This window comes from Wyeomyia smithii, chromosome 3 (assembly GCF_029784165.1).
Source record: "Wyeomyia smithii strain HCP4-BCI-WySm-NY-G18 chromosome 3, ASM2978416v1, whole genome shotgun sequence".
Taxonomy (NCBI): domain Eukaryota; kingdom Metazoa; phylum Arthropoda; class Insecta; order Diptera; family Culicidae; genus Wyeomyia; species Wyeomyia smithii.
The window spans coordinates 197,337,768-197,357,431 of record NC_073696.1 but is presented as its reverse complement, the minus strand read 5'-3'; the positions used below and the strand labels follow the sequence as shown (position 1 = coordinate 197,357,431).

Genomic DNA, 19,664 nt, shown 5'->3' with positions numbered 1-19,664 from the left:
CGCCATCTTGAATTTGGCCGCCATCTTGGATTATATCAGAAAAATGCAATTCTGACCGTGTTTGCAACTACCGATTTTCGATCTGAGACCAGCATTGGAGAGCTGAGAAAAAATGCTATAAGATGCAAGAAATTTGGTGAGCATCAGTGTTAACCCATCAATTGAAGCTATTTCCAAGTTGAGTTTCAAAATATTCATCATTCAACTTTATCGAAGACGTCATACCGATCAAACAAACCATTATGGCCCTAAAAATATTTGTAATCATAAATACCTTTTCAAAATAGCATTTTCAGTAGCTTCTCAAAAATGAGTCGTGCTCCAAAAAATTAAACCAAAAGCATAAAATGACATTTTTTGCCTAGAGAAACGTCTATGCAAAGTTTCAGCCAAATTAAAAATGACAATTTAAATGAAATATTAAAACTGGGACATTTTTTGTGGAACTGCTCAGTATTAAAAAAACCTATCGCTTTGTTAGTATCTCACATGCCAGTGTTGTACTCATTATTCTCACTAAACTCAAAAAAAAAACAGTAGTGGCGTAGGTACTTGTTGTAGCAGCAATCGATTATGATATATGGAGCTAGTAGGGTTATAACATGTGCATCCACTTGGTCTCAGTAGACAGGTTACTAAATGGATCGCGCGGTGTACGTTGAATATTTTAAAACTCAGCTTGAAAAATAGGTTCAATTGATGGGTTAACACTGATGCTCACCTTATTTTTTTCTAGCATCCTATAGCATTTTTTCTCAGCTCTCCAATGCTGGTCACAGATCGAAAATCGGTAGTTGCGAACACAGTCAAAATTTCATTTTTCTGATATAATCCAAAATGGCGGCCAAATTCAAGATGGCGGCCTAAATTCTGATCACTTCAAATGAAAGCCCTATCATTCCTCTTTACAGAAAAGTGCTACTTGTAGTACTTTACATTACGAATTCTAGAGATATAGCTCAAATAATACATCAAGAATCGCTAAAATTTCAACTTTTCTGAAAACTGTTTCGCCCCTTGGTGACCAAGGGGTCAACAAATTCGATCAAACAAAAATGGCATTATCGTTTTTTCTCTATTTCTAATAACTATGTGCATTTATATCAAATTTGAAAGACCTGGTGCACCTAGTGCAGGGTGGCCACTCATTTTACATTTTCGAGTTCCCGCATTTTTCCCGACTTTTTCCCACATGATTGCAAGAAATTCCCGACTGTCAGAAACGGTAACTAGGTTATGTTCTATCGACGGCTGAACGTAAATTTTTGGACCCTAAATCGGAAGTAATAGCTCAAATCATTTCTACCGAATTTGCTCGGGACATTCTACACAAACAGTTGATTAGTTACATAAAATGCAATCTTTGCCTTCCCATGGTAGACAGGTTAAATACAATTTTTGCGGTTTTCTCAAATTTGCAAATCTTCCATTAAGCAGTCAATAATCGTGTTAGCTATTTTGTTTATTATATCCATTATATTTGACTATTTGTCTCATAAAAATATGATATAAGCACCCTTTTTTCAACGCATAACAACCTATGAGGGGAACAACAACAAACCAAACAACACTTTTCGTACAAACTTTTTTTTTTCGTTGTTCAAATCATCGGGAAAAGTCGTGGGAAGTTAAGGGTGAACAAGAAACTACTTAACCTAAGAGTAATGAATATTTTGATTGAATTGATTATTTGATTATATATTGGAACAAAACTTGTGACATGGCATTTTTTTTCTCAAATTTAAGATAATTTTTTACTGCGAAAAAATACTGTGATTTAACTGTATTTCGTTTATCACGCATTACAAAGATTCTGAAAACTTCAGAAGTGCATTCACAACTTTTTCAGTATTTTGATTTGCTAGTTCATCAAAGTTGCATCTCGCTGGTTATCTGCCAACATCTTCAACTTGTTTGCATCCAGCGCTCAAAATAGCCTAGCTGATAAATGATATTAGGGGCCAACATTTCAAAATAAGTGATTTCGAAATTTAAAAAATAACCTGGAAATCAGAAAAATGATCTTAAATTATTATTTTTCAAATTAAAAGGCTGCACAAACTGTCTTGCAGAAACCGTTGAAAAGAGAACAAATTAGTTTTTAACTTCTTTTAAACTTTTCAGGAAAAAAAATGTTTCCCGAAATTTTCCCAAATCCTTATTAGTATTTTTTCAGAAGAATTTTCAATTTTTGTTTCTCCAAGATCATCAATAAAATATTTTTCGAAAATCAACTCTTTGAAATGTTCAATTTAAAATATTTTTAATACTCAACTACTGCCAACAACTTTGCCGAAAACATCGCATCAATCAAACAAATCGTTCTGGTTTCGAAAAAAAAAACTTTCACAAATTTTAACTTCTTCCGTGTTCAATCAACGTTGTAACATTTGACAACTTAGAACGCAAAGCTTTTTGAGATATTCTATAATTTTTTTCAATAGAACTACTATCTAATGCTTTGCCGGAAACATCACACCAATCAAGCTAATTATTTTGGCTTTTAAAACATTTAAAGTATTTTTGTTTATTGGCCACAGATTTAGCAGCGGTGCACAGGGCGATTGCAGGGCTAGCGCTACGATCCCGCAGACACTAACAGTCTCTCTCGAGCCGAGACACGAACCTACGACGACTGACTAATTAGGCCAGCATCGTACTCTAAGGCCAGTTGCAATACGAAAAGCATGTAAAAAGTCGTAGGAAGAAACAAATAAAATAAATAAAATGTATTCTTGAAAAATCTCGAAAACGATAATATTGTTTTCTAAGGGTATTTACATCAAAAATAGTTTTTTTACAATCAAATTATATAATTTACAGAAAAAATACGAGTTTGAAATATGTACAAAAATTAGTTTTACAAAACTGGAGAATCAGAACTGTGTGCCACTTATTTTTTCCTCAATTCGTTCATTCGAACAACTACTAATAACTGGTAATGTTAGTAAGACTGTACAGTGAAACTTATTTTGCATTGCTCTTAGAAATTGAAACAGTTTCTATTGTACGTATGAGAATTTATGATTAATTCTCTCACTAAAAACGTTTTCTCGACAAACTGGCAACTTTCATTCCCAGACTGCGGACCGATTTTCGACCCCGGTTTCAATTCGCTTTACCATCTTGAGAAGTCCCACAGAGTCCATTCAATTTTTTTGGATACCACCAGATTTCGACATTTAATGCTATTCTAAGACATTTGGTGTCAACATTTATTTCAGTTGAAAAGCAGGACTGCTTAAAGTAGTCAGCTGGTCAGCGGGTCAAAATAAGTAAGTTTAGTGACTTTTTGGTCAAAAAATTGATTGCTAAAAAAAAATGTGACTTTTAAGGGACCAACTTGCAGTCCTGCACTTCCAACTTCTTCATCATTTGTAATTGCATCATGCACAATACTTCGAAAAAATCTTGGTAACAAAATCCCGATCAAATAAAAAAATTCCCGACTTTTCCCGCATTTTTCCCGATGTAATTCAATCCCCGACTTTTTCCCGCATTTCCCGTTTTCCCGATTGAGTGGCCACCCTGCTAGCGGCCTAGTTTCAGCGAGAATTGCTCAGTACTGAAAGCGCTTACAAGTCTATATAAAAAATGCTTGTTACTACTGAAAAAAAAAACTTTATGTATACTTTCCAGTCAATCATTTTGTTTAAATATACGAAGCTGAATATTTCACAACTGACAACCATACGTCTCCATAGTCTTTATTTTTAGAAATATCTCCCTATGAGCAACGATGTGCAAAACGTGACCCGAAAATATGTAAAGAACGTTCCGAACCGTTTCACAAGATTGTACGGTACAAATGAAATTAGAAATACATGTTTTTTGGCTTCCTTGCAATATGTTTTACCAGGATTGAAAAATTGGTATGTTATGCAAGTCTTGGAAATCTACCAAAAATTTTATAAATTTCCCTTCAAAATAAAACTGGTTGCATCAAAATCGGAACAAGACTAACGGAGTTACAGGTTTTTGCAGTTAGGATAAAAACTGTGGTTTTCGAACATGAAAATCATTGAAGTTGCCTAATATAGCAACATTCAAAGTGCGACCAGAAACCAGTATCTCAACCGATTGTCATAAAAAAATGCAAAGCATCAAAAATATTGATATGAAAAATCGAGGTGTTTTTCCGGTCTCCGGCCACTGCACACTGTTTCCAAAGCTGCAAAAACGTGATCGAAATTATTTTGACCCGAAAAATTGATTTTAGAGCCATAGTGGCTTCAGTAAAGTTGTTCCATTAATTATTCTCCATGTTATAGAAGTTACAGTTTTGTGATTAATCCACTTAACAGTGTAAAGCGAATTTTACTTTTTTCATTTTTGCATGTAAAAATTCATTGTGTTCGACGAAGTTGTAGCACATTTCATAAGAAACAACTTTCTCAAAGACACCATACTTCTATCTGCCTATTTTAATGGACTTATGTGGAGTTTTCTACAGTTTACCACTAAAAATAAGTTTTTTCAACATTACTTTCAGTAGTAATCGGAATATATATAGTTTGCTTGTCTTTCAGTCACGCGCACGACAAACGAAAGTTACTCAAATTGTCTTTTTCCCAAGCAAACTCTGAACCAGAGGCACACTAAAGTTTGTTTTTTTTTTGTATGTAGCAACGCAAAAACTCCTGTTCTGGCTACAAGTTCCCTTTGCTTTTAACCCTCCACTCACCTCCTCTCGCCTGGTATGAAGCCAGTCGTAAGGAAATCAAAGCTAACTGCGTTTTAACTAATATTCGGCACACGTGTTAAATTAGCACATGGCTAAAGGTTCTGATACAGGTGTATCGGCAAAAACCGCCAAAAACGTAATAAAGGGCGGAAGGCAATTTTAAGATGTAAGAAAGACATAGTATCAATAATATCAAGCATGTAAATGAAATATAAAGTTAGCCAAACCACTGTAAGTTGATTATGAACGTTAAATTACAGTTACATGGCATTGCCATCAGAATCAGGTTGTCAAGTGATGGACTATAAGAAAGTCAAGAACATGCTGGGGATTATAAACCTTTTTGTTCGAGAAAATAAACAGTTTGGATTTTTTAAAGTGTGTAGCAATTTTTATATGCATTGAAATTGTAATTTTCCAATAGTACAGTTATTCGATAGCAAAAAGTTATTTGTTCATAAAAAATTCAATTACGACCGAAGACGTTAATTACGAACATTTATAAAAATTGAAGAAAACCGGCTGTAACTCGGCAAAGCCATTTTATGCAAAACACCATCTAGAGTTTCAAGTTTAGCTTATGGTGCCATGACGAGCCGCACTTGAAATTAATCCAACTTTTTCCCTATTACTCAAAGCTCTAATAAAATTTACAAAAATGTTCTCAAGAAGTTGTACTTAAAGATAGAGCAATATAATTATTTTCTATATTTTTAGAACTAGAAAAGACATTTAACCTGCACAAGACATGCTGCGCATATTGTATCCCAAATCAGTTCTTCAAGTATACTACGACGATCAAGATGTACGGGGAAAGCGATAATTATTTAGCTGATACGTGAAAATTTAGGCTGTTTCAAAAAAACTTCAGTATAATATAAAACCATTCCCGACGGGTAACATTCAAACTTTTATTCAAGTTCAACAATTATATTTGAAAATTTTCACGATGAAATTATTCAGTAAGGTTAGAGAACAGATTGATTTTTTATATGCAATACAGTTTGTGTCACTTGTGTATATAGTTGATGAGTAATAAACGTTTGAAGTTCATTTTTTGAGGTAAATACTGATTTGTCTCCGCCGGGATCGGGTTGGGTTATTGGTCATTATTTTTAAACATTATGTAAAATCTGATCAACTGTTTTGATTTAAGATATTTTAGAATATTAGAATTTTCAAAGTTTTATAAATTAAACATAGGTTTATCTAATATCCTGCAAATGCGCTACAGTAAGTCAACATTTTTTTATTTGTTATCAAAAATATTTGTTTGTTTATGTAGAAGAAGACGAAAACAAAGAAGTAGACAAAGGTGGTGGTGATGGGATAAGGATTGTTATGTTGTTACCCAACACTAAAAAAGGTTTCTGTGATGAAACGCAGATGACAGATGTTTCATGCGCGTCATTTATCATGTGTAAAGTTATACCAGAGTATTAGAGAGTAATTTGAACTACCCACCAATGAATAAAAGAAAACAGTACTTAGTTATTCCAAGCTTTGCTATTGTTAATAACAAATTGCAGGGACAAATTTTTGCATGTGTGAATACTTTTTTGAGCAATCCACTATTTTTCATGAGCAATGGTTTTTGTAAATTTTTGTTTATTTTGTAAGTTTAGTTCAAATATAACATATGGGCCATTCCATGTCAAGAGTCCGAGGAAATGCATCGACCATCTCCGATTTCGACCAAAATTTGTGAGTCGATGTATTTCAAGCCGGAACTTATAAGTACAAAGTGTTGTACAGTTTGGTGGACCCCTCGGCCAATGGAACTGCCTCCACTTTTTGCGAATTTAGCAAAACACCCTTTTTATTTTGTGAATATCTCGGGACCCTGAAGAGCTACAGGTGATATTGACCTATCATTTTGAAGGGTTTTAGATGTAGAATCGAACTACGTGATTAATTTTTTTCTGCAGTGTTGCCAACATTGCATTTTTTTCGATTCAAAACTTAATTTTCAATTTCCTCAAAATACCCCCCCTTCGATTTTGATTTTGACCACGCCAATGTGTTTAGTAGACGATTTTATATAGGAATCACTTATCAGCAAAAAACAAAATGTAGCGTTTCAGAGATACAGCATTTTCAAAATTGCAAGATTTTGGATTTTGTCTACGCACGAAAGTGCTTTTACATAAACAGCTACTATCCTTATGGTATCCTAGCAGGCGTTTGTGTAATCGAAGAGTTGTTCTTTAGAGGAGCATCCGTTAATGATGTAACGCAAAAAATCCCGTTCTAGAATCATTTTCACGAAAAGTTACAGGAGAGTTTTGGTTAAACTTTTCACATGAATCTTCATTTTATTGGTTTATCACATTGTAGAAATTATCCTTTCTCAATTTAAAACCGTTTTCTAACAGGCGAATGGTCATGTTTTTTCCTGATTTAAGGTTTGCTATGATTTCAAAATTGTAAACAATGTGTCTCACGGGTGCAGTCATTTCTTGAAGATGGTGTGTTTAATTGGATTGTATTTTAAACGAATTTTTGTCGCTGGAAAACGGTATTGGTTATCACAGCAGCTTACGCGATGAGGTTTACTAGCTACTAAGGGAGCATGCATAAATGACGTAGTTTTTTTTTACCCCCTTCCATTCCCTTCCAGCATTTCGTCACAAAGTCAGACCTCTATAGATAATTTCGTAGAATTATAACAAACTCCTCACCACGCCCCCCCACCCACACCTCACCCCAATGACTTTTTTGCAAACTTTATTGCTAAAAACATACATTGTATCATAAATGAATAAGACAAGACAAAAAATTAAAAATTACCAAAAACAAACAAAGCCGTAAAAAAAACAATTAGAATAAATCCAAATTTTTCAATTTCATATTTGCTACGTAGCTTGGCTTGACCCCCTAGCTTCCCCCTCGTCAAATTTCGTCACAAAACTGCTAGTCGTTGCATGTTCGAGTCCCGGCTCGAGAGAAGACTGTTATTATCAGTAGGAATCAGTAGCTGCGAAGCCTGTGTCAAATAAACAAAACAGAAAAATCCACCTCTGCTCTAATCCTGGGTAAGAAGAAGAAGAATAAGAAGAACATAGGCGGATAAATGTTATGATAGAGTTACTTGCTCTATGAAGTGCTATGATATGAGCAAATTAAGATATTCGGTTATGATAAAATATTTTGGATGCGTTCGGAGATTTGTTTGAACATGTGGTCTTGAATGTAAATATGCAAAATTATGAAATGAAATCTGAAATCAGCATTTTTTTCACGCTATTAACAATGTCACAAGTTGGTTTCAAGATTCGAATCATGGACAAAAGTCTACATTTAACAAAAAACAGTTTGAATTTAAATACGAAAAGTGTAGCCAAAACTCTCCTGTAACCTTTCGTGAAAATGATTCTAGAGCGGGATTTTTTGCATTACATCATTAAAGGATGCTCCTTTAAGGTACATCTCTTCGATTACTCAAACACCTGCTAGGATACCATTAAGATTGCAGCAATTTATGTAAAAGCGTTTTCGTGCGTAGACAAAATACAAAATCTTGCAATTTTGAAAATGCTGTATCTCTGGAACGCTACATTTTGTTTTTTGCGGATAAGTGATTCCTATGTAAAATCGTCTGCTAAACACATTGGCGTGGTCAAAATCAAAATCGAAGGGGGGGTATTTTGAGGAAATTGAAAATTAAGTTTTGAATCGAAAAAAATGCAATGTTGGCAACACTGCAGAAAAAAATTAATCACGTAGTTCGATTCTACATCTAAAACCCTTCAAAATGATATGTCCATATCACCTGTAGCTCTTCAGGGCCCCGAGATATTCACAAAATAAAAAAAGTGTTTTGCTAAATTCGCAGAAAATCGAGGCAGTCCCATTGGCCGAGGGGTCCACCAATCGGTACAGCACTTAGTACTTATGAGTTTCGGCTCGAAATACTCACAAATTTTGGTCGAAATCAGAGATGGTCGATGCATTTCCTCGGACACTTGACATGGAATGACCCATATGTAACATCAAACAATTGAGAAAATCAACTATTATTCAAGTTATGAAATAAAAAAAAAATGAATCGTTAGAAAACAATTTTTCGAAAATAATTCAATAATAGAGAAAAAGTCTTTAGATATTGGAGAGAACAGCTGTACAGTGGATCCGTATAAGAAGCGAGATGCAGAATCATTTTCGAGTAAGCAATCAATCCACGCGTTTTCATGATCTACTCAACGAAAGTTTTATCGCAGTTTAGATAATCAATTAAGTTTTAAACCAGCGCTGGCCATCTGTCGATAGTGTCATAGATTTTTTTTTCTGTATGGACTTCCTCACTGCGACCAGAATCGTAGATCTATTGTGAGATATGCCCGGGTGTCTGCTGTATCCCGCACTTCTGTTAATAGCAATACCGCTATTGAGCAGGGGCATGCTTATTATTATTGTTCATCAGTGCTTGTGTGTAATGTGATACTCTTCCTTATACGCTTACTGCTCTACTATACCGATACTCGTTCCTCTTGCCAAATATCACCAATTATAATTCGCTGGAGAAGTTTCGTCGTGCGTCCTTCTGGCCAGTTTTATTTATAAGAGGGACTTATTTTTTGTTAAGAGGACGTTACGCAAAGGTATTGTAGATTTTAGCGTAAAGGAAGGGTAACTGGTGGGAAGCCTGAGAATAAACCCATGCTTAAGTCCTTTTTGACATCGGATGGCCTGGTTCTACTAAGATTCGAACCCACGACCATCCGCTTGACAAAGCGGACTATGCAACCTTGCGGCTACGCAGCTCCCTAGTGTCATAGTTACATAGTGAACTTCAACTCAATATTTTAAAAAAATAATTCATCATTTTAGGTTGAATACCAACTTTTAATAGTCCAAAATGCATTTGAAAGTGGCTAGCCACTACGGGCTAATTAGTTTTCTACTCATTTTCAATGTTCTACAATGCTGTTTGCTATAACAAAACAAACAATTTCTTCGAAGGAAGTTTATTTTTATCTCACATATTTTTTATTATCATCATCACACTAATCACTTTTTCTCAAAAAAAAAAAAAAAGATTTTGGAGCCATAGTGTCTTCAGCAAAGTTGTTTTGTTGAATATTCATTATTTCATGAAAGTTATAATTTTGTGACCCAAAAAAAAAAACGAATTTAATTTTTCTCATTTTTGCGTATATAAAAACCACTTTGCTGAGTAAAGTTTTAGCATATTTTATAGGAAACAACTTTGTCGAAGACACCATATTTCTATCTGCCAATTTAAATGAGCTATTGTAAAGTTTTCTTTAGAATGCCTTTAAAAATCATTTTTTGATATAACTTTTTATAATGATTTTATAAAATTTTTAATGTTCTACAATGTGTTCTAGTATAATAAAACACACAAGTTTACCGAAGGAAGCTTATATTTATCTTCTATAATTATAATTATTTAGTTATTGAAGATTTCTATTAAAATAATGCACCGATTTACATACAGATATAAACACAGGAGACAGCGAGAGACAAATGCCTATATCTGGATTGAATGATGCCTTAGTTATACTTTAATATAGAAATGGTTTAGTCTGCAGATATTTGCAGATTTTGAAGATCTGTTAGTAGATTAATGCTTTGTTTTAATAAAAATCGTCAATAACCAGAGAAATATGTGAGATAAAAGTAAACTTTTTTGCAGACCATATCATCAGATCATACCAATATGAAAAATTGTAGAAAATCACTACTGAAAGTTATATTTAAAGAACTAATTTTAAGTGGTAATCTGTAGAAAACTCCACATGAATCCATTTAAATAGACTGATAGAAGTATGGTGTCTTTGACAAAGTTGTTTCTTATAAAATGTGCTACAACTTTGCCGAACACGATGAATTTTTATATGCAAAAATGAAAAAAGTAAAATTCGCTTTTCACTGTTAAGTGGATTAATCACAAAACTGTAACTTATATAACATGGAGAATAATTATTGGAACAACTTTACTTTACTTTACTTTACTAAAATCAAGTTTTTTGGGTCAAAATAATTTCGACCACGTTTTTGCAGCTTTGGAAACAGTATGCGCTGATACGGGTGGGTTCACTTCGATCATTTCTTGAATATGTAAACGCTCGAAATTATCATAAAATAACTGGTATTATTATTTTTGTTTAAATACCGATAGTTTTATATAGAAATGAGCAATGGTCTGTCTTGCCCTTTGTTTTCTGTGTAGTGTTTTCAGCAATAAGAGTTTGAAAACAAAGTAGAGATACCGTTTTATCTGCACAACACAAGTGCAAACACCGAAAACTTAATAAACCCTACCAATTATGACGGTGCGGTGATGCAGACAAGCTGGATGGTGAAAAAACTGTTTACTGGCCATCCTACAACATGATTTGTTTGGTAAAAATAACGAATCTGTTGTGGATAAGTAGAGCTGCCCGTGTTATTGCTCACCCGATCAGTCAAAAATATCAGGATTATAACAAATCTTGATATATTAGTACGCACTGTTTTGCATCAACTTGTGTTCTAAACTTGGTCTCGTTAATAGTTAAAATATCAAAATTTCTATCAAAATTACTTACTGATTATAACAAATTATAGCAAGTTTTGTAAGATTTTTGGCAGAAAAAGATCGGAATTAGCTTGAATGTACACTATTTTGTCAATTTAATAATAAATTCTGTTATAAATATGCTTTAGAAAAACACACTTTTGAACATTCAGGTGTATGATAACAGAATTTGATATAATTCTGTACTTTTTATCATTCTGGCATATCAAAAATATTGCAGGCTTTGTTATTTCTATCAAGTTCAGATATATTTGTGATACCCGTTTGTTATAATTGTTTGATCGGGCAGCTTAGCAAACGAACTTAAAATCTAATCTGCAATGTGACCTTTCAAAATATGAATATTGCATACAACTTGTGGACTAGTGAAGAACGATTGTTTGAAGTTACGGTGCGGTATCGAAGTTATACTACCCACTATGTAACATTTCTGTATCTTAATGAGGTGAAAAGTCAATTCACCACAGAAATGTGATATTTTATTCTTTCATATAACCTAGTATATTTCACAGTAACTGCAATGAGGTCACTGTGCGACTTTCCTTTGAATCCCTTTCATTCAAATAGATGTTACAAATGATGCTTGGGTTGTAAACTATTAGCTGCTGAATTTGATGCTCACAATTTTCTCGCAAAAATCGGACTTATGCGACCCAGAGCTACGCTGCAAACTGTCCTATCTCATCGATAATTCAATGATTTTAGTAAAATGTTCACCTTCGACGAATAATCAGTAGTGTATCGACACAGACTAATGTCAAGTAGTTTGTTGTAATTAATGTATATGTATATTGTAATGTTAAAGTTTTGTAAAATTTGTTCTTAGACTAAAAGATGGTGGGTTTTTTACACACATTTGAGGAAGATTCTCGTGACCGCCTCAAGTGAGCTTTGCCTGGTGCTGGTTTGTTTTGAAAATATCATCAATGAGAGTTATAATTTTTTAATGAAAAAAAAAATTTTGTAAATGTTTCATCATCATGAGGTTGTTTTCCCAGCTGTTATTTTCAATTTTGTTCTATCATGGATTCTTTTTTACAATTTTGTTTTGACTGCTAAGAATATTTCAAAGAAACCTTTCAAAATTTTGATGCTATGAATGAAATGTAAAACGATGCAGTATGTGTTACTCAAGCCGCGGAAATTGTTCTAGGCTTTTCCTTGAAAATTTACAATCAACTTTTGTCGCGAATTATTAATTAGATGAGTTATTCTTTATTCTTTAAGTCATCAACAATTATTATAAACTATATATTACGAAAAAAACGAAATTATTTGAAACTTAGGGTATTATAGCAAAAATTATCTGTAGTAGCTTGCAAATTGCCATTAAAATTGCACATGAAGAACAAAACCGTAAAATCGAACATCAAATCAAGTCTTGCCCTAAGAACTTCTTCAATTACGTAAAAACCAAACTAAAAAGTAACAACTTTCCACCACGAATGCATTTTGACAGTAATGTAGGACATACTAGTAATGAAAAATGTAATCTTTTTGCCACTTTTTTTTTCAAGAAATATACACCACATTTGAAGGAACAGATCGAGACCGCGAATGTTTCTCGTATTTTCCTGAATATTTGAATTCTTTATCTGTCAATCGATTATCTCAATTCGAAATTCAGAACGCACTTAAAAATTTAGACGCTACGAAAGGTCCTGGGTCCGACAGACTTTCACTTTGACTGTAATAGACAACAGCAACCACGTAGAAGCTCTTTATACTGACTTTAGCAAGGCATTTGACAGAATCGACATACCTTTATTGTTCTTCAAGCTCGAAAAATACGGAATTGAGACAAATTTTTTGGAATGGTCGCAGTCATACTTAACAAAACGAACAAAAATAGTCCGTTTTCAAAATTCTTTTTCAAACACAATAGAAGTAACTTCCGGGGTTCCTCAAGGCTCTCACCTGGGCCCTCTTCTTTTTATATTACATGTAAATGACATTTCCTTCTTAAACCAATACATGTGCTTGACGACATGAAGCTCTTTATAGGAATAATCAATGCACAAGACTTCGAAATATTCCAGAATGAAATTAATGTATTCTACACTTGGTGCAACAAAAATCTATTGCAACTCAACATAAATAAATGTAATTCAATAGCCTTCAGCAGAAAAACAGTAACATTACCAACAGACATTTTTTTAGGAAACCAACCAGTAGAGAAATGCAAAATCGTAAGGGACCTAGGCGTAGTCTTAGACTCCAAACTTACATTCATAGAACATTATAACACAATAATCAACAAACCAAATAGTATGCTGGGCTTTACAAAACGCATGATCGCATGATGCGTCACTATAATCAGCAATGCGAAAAAATCTAAATCACTATGGGCAGAAATCAAATCAATATAAGAAAACATTGTATTATTACAACTGTAGTCTACATTTGCTTGACGAAATAAATAAATAAATAAATAAATAAACAAAAACATATTGGGTGATTGAAATTTGAATACCAATTACTCAAAAAACAACTAAAATTTAAAATCAACAACGCTGAAATGTTCATCGATCTAGTGTTGTCATTGATTGCAGAACGATGCAGGACAAAATAAAGTACAAACGCGTTTATAATTTGTACTTTATTTTGTCCAGCATAAAAATCTCTTTAATTTTCAAATAAATTCTGAAGTAAACAAAAACACCTCCTTTGATTAAATTTACTCAAAAAACATCGAATTTTACACATGAAATCTCGTCTTGTAATCGCAGATTTTATGTTCATAATAACATATTATTATAGGAATTCTAATCATACTATATACTATTTACTATATGAATTTTCTATATTACTATTCTTTCGTCGCACTTTTGTGCTTTGAGCAATCCGAGAACACTCGAAAAGCCTAAAATAAATATATTTTTCATAATGTCATTAATTATAACACGTTTAATAACCTAACGAGTTATTCTTGCTTTTTCTTACTACTTTCTTTCTCGGTAACCTTTTTATAACGCGAGTCAATTTTCCCTTCTCCCCCGCAGACTCATTGGCAAAACACACCTTCGGCAAAATATGTATCTTCGTTCACTTTTCTCGACAACCGGCAAACAACTTTCCCATCGCACCGCCAGTCAAACTTCGTGGCTTCGACAGTTTGCTTCCGGTCATCGCGAAATCCCTGCCCTAACAAAGGAACGCTACCCATCGATAAAACGCGGCCAGTTTTCGGAAGTGTCCGACAGTGATGTAGCACAGTTCGAGTCGATTCTTGGTGGCAGTAATCGAGTGTTGACTCAACCCGAAGAAATACAGGGCTACAATATCGACTATTTGGGAAGTGTTCGTGGTTTCAGTAGAGTTGTTCTAAAGCCGAAAAGTACCGATGAGGTGTCCGAAATATTACGGTATTGTAACGAGCGGAAGTTGGCGGTGTGTCCACAAGGGGGGAACACCGGTTTAGTTGGAGGATCGGTCCCGGTGTTCGATGAGATCGTCATATCGCTCCAGTTGATGGATAAAATTGAACGAATTGATGAGTATTCCGGCATCCTGGTATGTCAATCTGGATGTGTTCTGGAAACTTTGGAACAGAAAGCTGCCGAGAAGGGACTGGTGATGCCGCTGGACCTCGGAGCGAAGGGATCCTGCCACATCGGAGGTAATGTGTCAACCAATGCCGGAGGTTTGAGGTTGGTTCGATACGGCAATCTTCATGGTTCGGTGTTGGGAGTCGAAGCGGTTAGAAAATGTTTGATTTCCCTAAATAAGATAATTTCAAATGATCTCTTGCAGGTCACGGCTGACGGACGCATAATGGATTTAATGTCCAACTTCAAAAAGGACAACACTGGCTATCATCTGAAGCACTTGTTCATAGGATCAGAAGGTACTCTAGGTGTAATCACTCGTCTGAGTATATTCTGTCCTACAGCTTCCAAATCGGTCAATGTAGCGTTTTTGGGATTAGAGAATTACGAATCAGTGAAGAACACTTTCCTTGCTGCCAAACAAGGACTTGGTGAAATTTTGTCCTCCTGTGAAATGATTGATGCTCTTTCGTTAGAGAGCAGTACCTATCATTTCAATCTGCAGTGAGTTTCAGTAAAATTTAGGATAATTAAGTTTATTTGTGATGGTTGCAATCATTTCTCAGGTCACCAATCGACAAGTACCCATTTTACATGTTGATCGAAACATCCGGAAGCAACATGAACCACGACGAGGAAAAGCTCACCAATTTCTTGACAAGTGCGATGGAAAAAGGGTTAGTTATTGACGGCACAGTTACCAACGAGCCTACCAAAATGAGAGTAGGTATTCTATCTTTATCACCATGTACTCCGATTAATGACTCCCTTCTACTTTTTAGAACATCTGGAAACTCCGGGAACTGATAGCAGACAGCCTAATCAATGATGGGTACTGCTTTAAATATGACATATCCTTGCCACTGGACAATTTCTACGACATTGTGCTAGCCGTACGGGAAAGAGTTGGCCCACTAGCAACCAAGGTTACTGGTTACGGTCACATCGGTGATTCTAACCTGCATCTCAATGTGTCCTGTTCGAAGTATGGTACCGAGATTCACAAACTACTGGAGCCATATGTGTACGAGTACACATCGAACGTGCGGGGCAGTGTGAGCGCGGAACACGGCATTGGGTTCCTGAAAACCAAGTACCTCAAATATTCCAAACGGCCGGAATCGTTAGCTTTGATGCATCAGTTGAAGCAATTGATGGATCCGAATGGAATCTTGAATCCCTACAAAGTACTACCTCAGGTGTGAATTTTGTTATAAGCAGAAATTTATATGGAAAAATAAAATTCTGCCTGTTGGGTATTTATTCGATTTTACTGGATTGAAAAATATTTTTTTTTTACTTTTGTGAAATTTTCAAGAAATTTTGATTTTGATTTGTTTTTGATTTTAATCTGTGAATTTTAATTGAAAACAACTTTGATGATAGGTCTAAAAGTAAGTTAACTGGCTTTAATCGTTCTACATCGAGGGTTTTGGATTTCAAATTGGAATGAAGAGCAAAGGTTTTCGACAAGCAGATCAAATGGCGGTTTTTTTCGTAGCTTGTTTACACCAGCTGTCAGTGGAGCGAATTTTCGCTTCTGAATAATCTGAACTAAAAATCAGAAATAGTTTATCAGTTCATCAGCATTGTTTTTCGTACGTCGTAGAATTATGCCTGTCACAAAAAAAAACTTATAAAAACAGACAATTTCTAGTCGAATTACTACACTTAGATTTGACCAATGAGTAAAGAGACAATCAATGGTATTTAACTGAAACTCGGTGAAGAATGCCGAGCTTTCGCAAATAATAGAAAAACATTTTCTTTTTCTATGGACCCCACTGCGACCTGTAGTTTTTTAATCATTTGTGGCATTGTTCGGATGTTTTTGCTGTTCACACATTTATGTAACCTGCTTAATGCTTTTTGTCTTTGTTTTTCAGAACTAGTAACCTACACACCAAAATCTGAAAAGAATTTTCAGCAAAATAAAATACTGAAAAAAATCAGTAAAAAATATTCTTGCTGATTATCAGCATTCAGAATTCTGTTTACCGGAAATCAGCAAATTGCTGGTAATTGCTGAATTTCTGGCAACTCCATCCGTCAAACTGTCAGAACAATCGCCATTTTGTGCGTAAAAAGTTAACAAAACTATAGAAAAATAAAAATGAGCTTATAAGCGTATGTAGCAAGGATGTGAAATTTAAAAAGGCATTGCATGCGCTAAAATAGAATAATTGTGATATAAAAAAAATGTTTGATAAGTTAATTTTCAGTCTTTTCTAGGAATTTGGGAATATCGGCAATATACTGTAATGCAATTTCTGTTACCAATTAGTGGAAGGTTGTGTCGATGGGCTACAAAGACATTTGAAAGTTCATACTGATAATTCAGATTCAAAATCAGATAACTTTAAAATAAATATTCGCAATGTAAAACATTTGTTTTAATAAAATAACAAAAAACAAAAGAACGTTCTGTGTGTTTTCTAACTTTTGCTGAGATACATCAGCAAAATCATGTCAAATGCTCAAATGCTGAACAGGCAGCAATTTATTCAAACAACTGATTTTCAGCAAAATGGTGTCAAAAATTTGACGTTTCGATTTGCTGATCGTTTCAGCGAGAAAAATATTATAGCTGATTTTTCAGCATGTAGAATATCAGCAAAATTTTGCTGGTTTCCAGCAATAAAAATTTAGTGTGTACTGCCTTCCTTATCGATTAAATCATATCCTGCTGCAAGCTATCATTCTAAAGCAGGTATTACACGAAGCAAATATTTGCTATTTTTGGTACGGATTTTATTTTGTGCAGGTATTAGGCTAAGCGAATATTTGCTATTTTTGGTACGAATTTTATTTGCACAAAATAAAATCCATACCAAAAATAGCAAATATTTGCTTCGTCTAATACCTGCTTAACAGCGTATAACGTGCTATAGTCAGGATATTATCGAAGCTTTAGACCAGTGGTCATAAAGTCTGGAGGGAAGTTTTGTATGGAAGAGCCTGATAGTTAACCCATACCTAAAGTCATTTTGCCAACGAATGACTTGGTTCTACTAAAATTCGAACCTATATCACCACTCGCTTGTCAATGCGGTAACCTTGGGGCTACGAAGCTCTACGACTAACTATTTTTTCCAGAAATCAAAATAAATATTGTTCTATCTCAAAGTACAACTTTTTAAGACCTGAATCAAATGCGAATTGTGAAAAAAATCGTCTAAAGATAATTAGAGAATGGTAAAACTTAAAAGAAATGCGTGGCCTATTTCGTAGCAACCTTCGACTATAAAAGAGTGTTTTTTGGTAAAATCAGCTACATTCATTAGTCGGAAGGTAAGCTGGCTGGACCGTCCACAACGTTGACAGCAGTAGCAGCAGATATTAGCACTCAGCAGTAACAGCGGATTGCAGCGGGTCGCGCCTGTGGCTGCCTTTAAATCAAACAAATCACTTGCCCTGTGGTTGGTCACCATGTCTCAGGAGCAGCGCGGTTCTTCTCACTTTTCAGCGTGTGTCAGCGTGTGACTGCCGTTATTGCCCCACTACTGAGGCAGCATAAAGGTTGCCATCAGCAAATCCAATTTTGAGCAGCAAAATGCCTTTCTCAAGACAAATAAACAAGTATTTGAAGGTTAATCATTTCTTGACAACTCTAGCGAGCAATCTGTGCTGGATGCTAGCAATTTAAATCTGTACCGGCCGTCTAATTTACTGAATGTAAAACAGCTTTTACAGCTCGTGTTTTCAGTGTCTTTATTCCCCCACCGTTGAGGCAGCACAAAGCAAGCATTTGGAGACTTTATGACTCATTAGTGAAACACTTACAACAATGCATTTGTTGATAGTGTGCGTAGTTCTACGTCAGTTATGCGGTCGTGTCTTGGATACAACCTCCTACTTTCTATCACTTTTTACCATTTTTGGTCGATTATGTTCAGCAGCTTTTTCCGATTCCTGATCACGAATGAAAAATTTATTTAAAAAGGGGTTCAAAACAAAGAATAAGTGTTCAATTGAATATTTATCCAGCTGCTAAGGAAATAGCATTGCAAACAAAACAGCGATTTGTAAATATTTTTCTCTCTTACAATTCAAAATGGTGTCCGAGGTCAATTTTCAGCTCCTTGCATCATTTTGCTCCGAAGATACAGGTCGGACTCGATTATATACAGTCTCCAAAAAATTTTCACTATAATCGAATCAGAAAAAATTTTTTTTTTGTTTATTTTGCATAAATATTTTGTTGTTTTTGAATAAATAAGTAGGATTTTTTTGACTAACCCCCTTAAAGTCACAAAAAAAACTTTCTTACAAAAATATATGTATATATAATCGAATCAGAAAAAATTTTTTTTTGTTTATTTTGCATAAATATTTTGTTTTTTTTAAATAAATAAGTAGAATTTTTTTGACTAACCCCCTTAAAGTCGCAAAAAACCTTTCTTACAAAAATATATGTATGTATAGATTTCGTAGTTATTCTTTATGTCATTGCAGTCAGCCATGGCAAGAACACTACACCGTGCTGCACGGGTGCCACTTTTGCAAAGAAACACTACACGGCGTGAATTGCAACTTGCACTGCGTGATGTGTAAGCAAATTCACCGGTGCGCGTGTGCAATGCTAATCCCCTACCCCGTGCATGAAGCTTCAGCCTACACACAAGCTGAGGGATTTAGCTTCGTAAAATCACCGGAGCCGCGGGATTTAACTTCATAAAAATAAGTATTTGAAAAGAGTCAATCTCTATCACCTCAACCTTAACATTGAAATAGTAATATAAGGGTCCATTCAAATTTAACGCGACATAAATATTGGACTTTCTGAAAACCCTCACCACTTTGTCTAGCATGTTTCCAATACTCAGCAAACCAGGCATAAAAAATTTCCTCAGCCCTGCTTGCGTTATGTAATATTTGAACGAACTTT

The 19,664-nt window shown here is 34.6% G+C and overlaps 1 protein-coding gene across 5 annotated transcripts in view; it reads left to right on the top strand.

Moving 5' to 3' along the window:
• LOC129727066 (D-2-hydroxyglutarate dehydrogenase, mitochondrial) overlaps positions 1–16,062 on the top strand; it is a 62,187-nt gene extending 46,125 nt beyond the window's left edge. For all 5 annotated transcript variants that reach the window (XM_055684470.1, XM_055684468.1, XM_055684467.1 and 2 more), the window contains 4 exons: positions 14,231–14,927; positions 14,982–15,280; positions 15,343–15,499; positions 15,559–16,062. In XM_055684470.1, the coding sequence (XP_055540445.1) occupies positions 14,262–14,927; positions 14,982–15,280; positions 15,343–15,499; positions 15,559–15,981 (1,545 nt within the window). In that variant the 5' untranslated portion in view covers positions 14,231–14,261 and the 3' untranslated portion in view covers positions 15,982–16,062. The remainder of the gene's footprint in view (positions 1–14,230; positions 14,928–14,981; positions 15,281–15,342; positions 15,500–15,558) is intronic.
• The last annotated feature ends 3,602 nt before the right edge of the window (positions 16,063–19,664 follow it).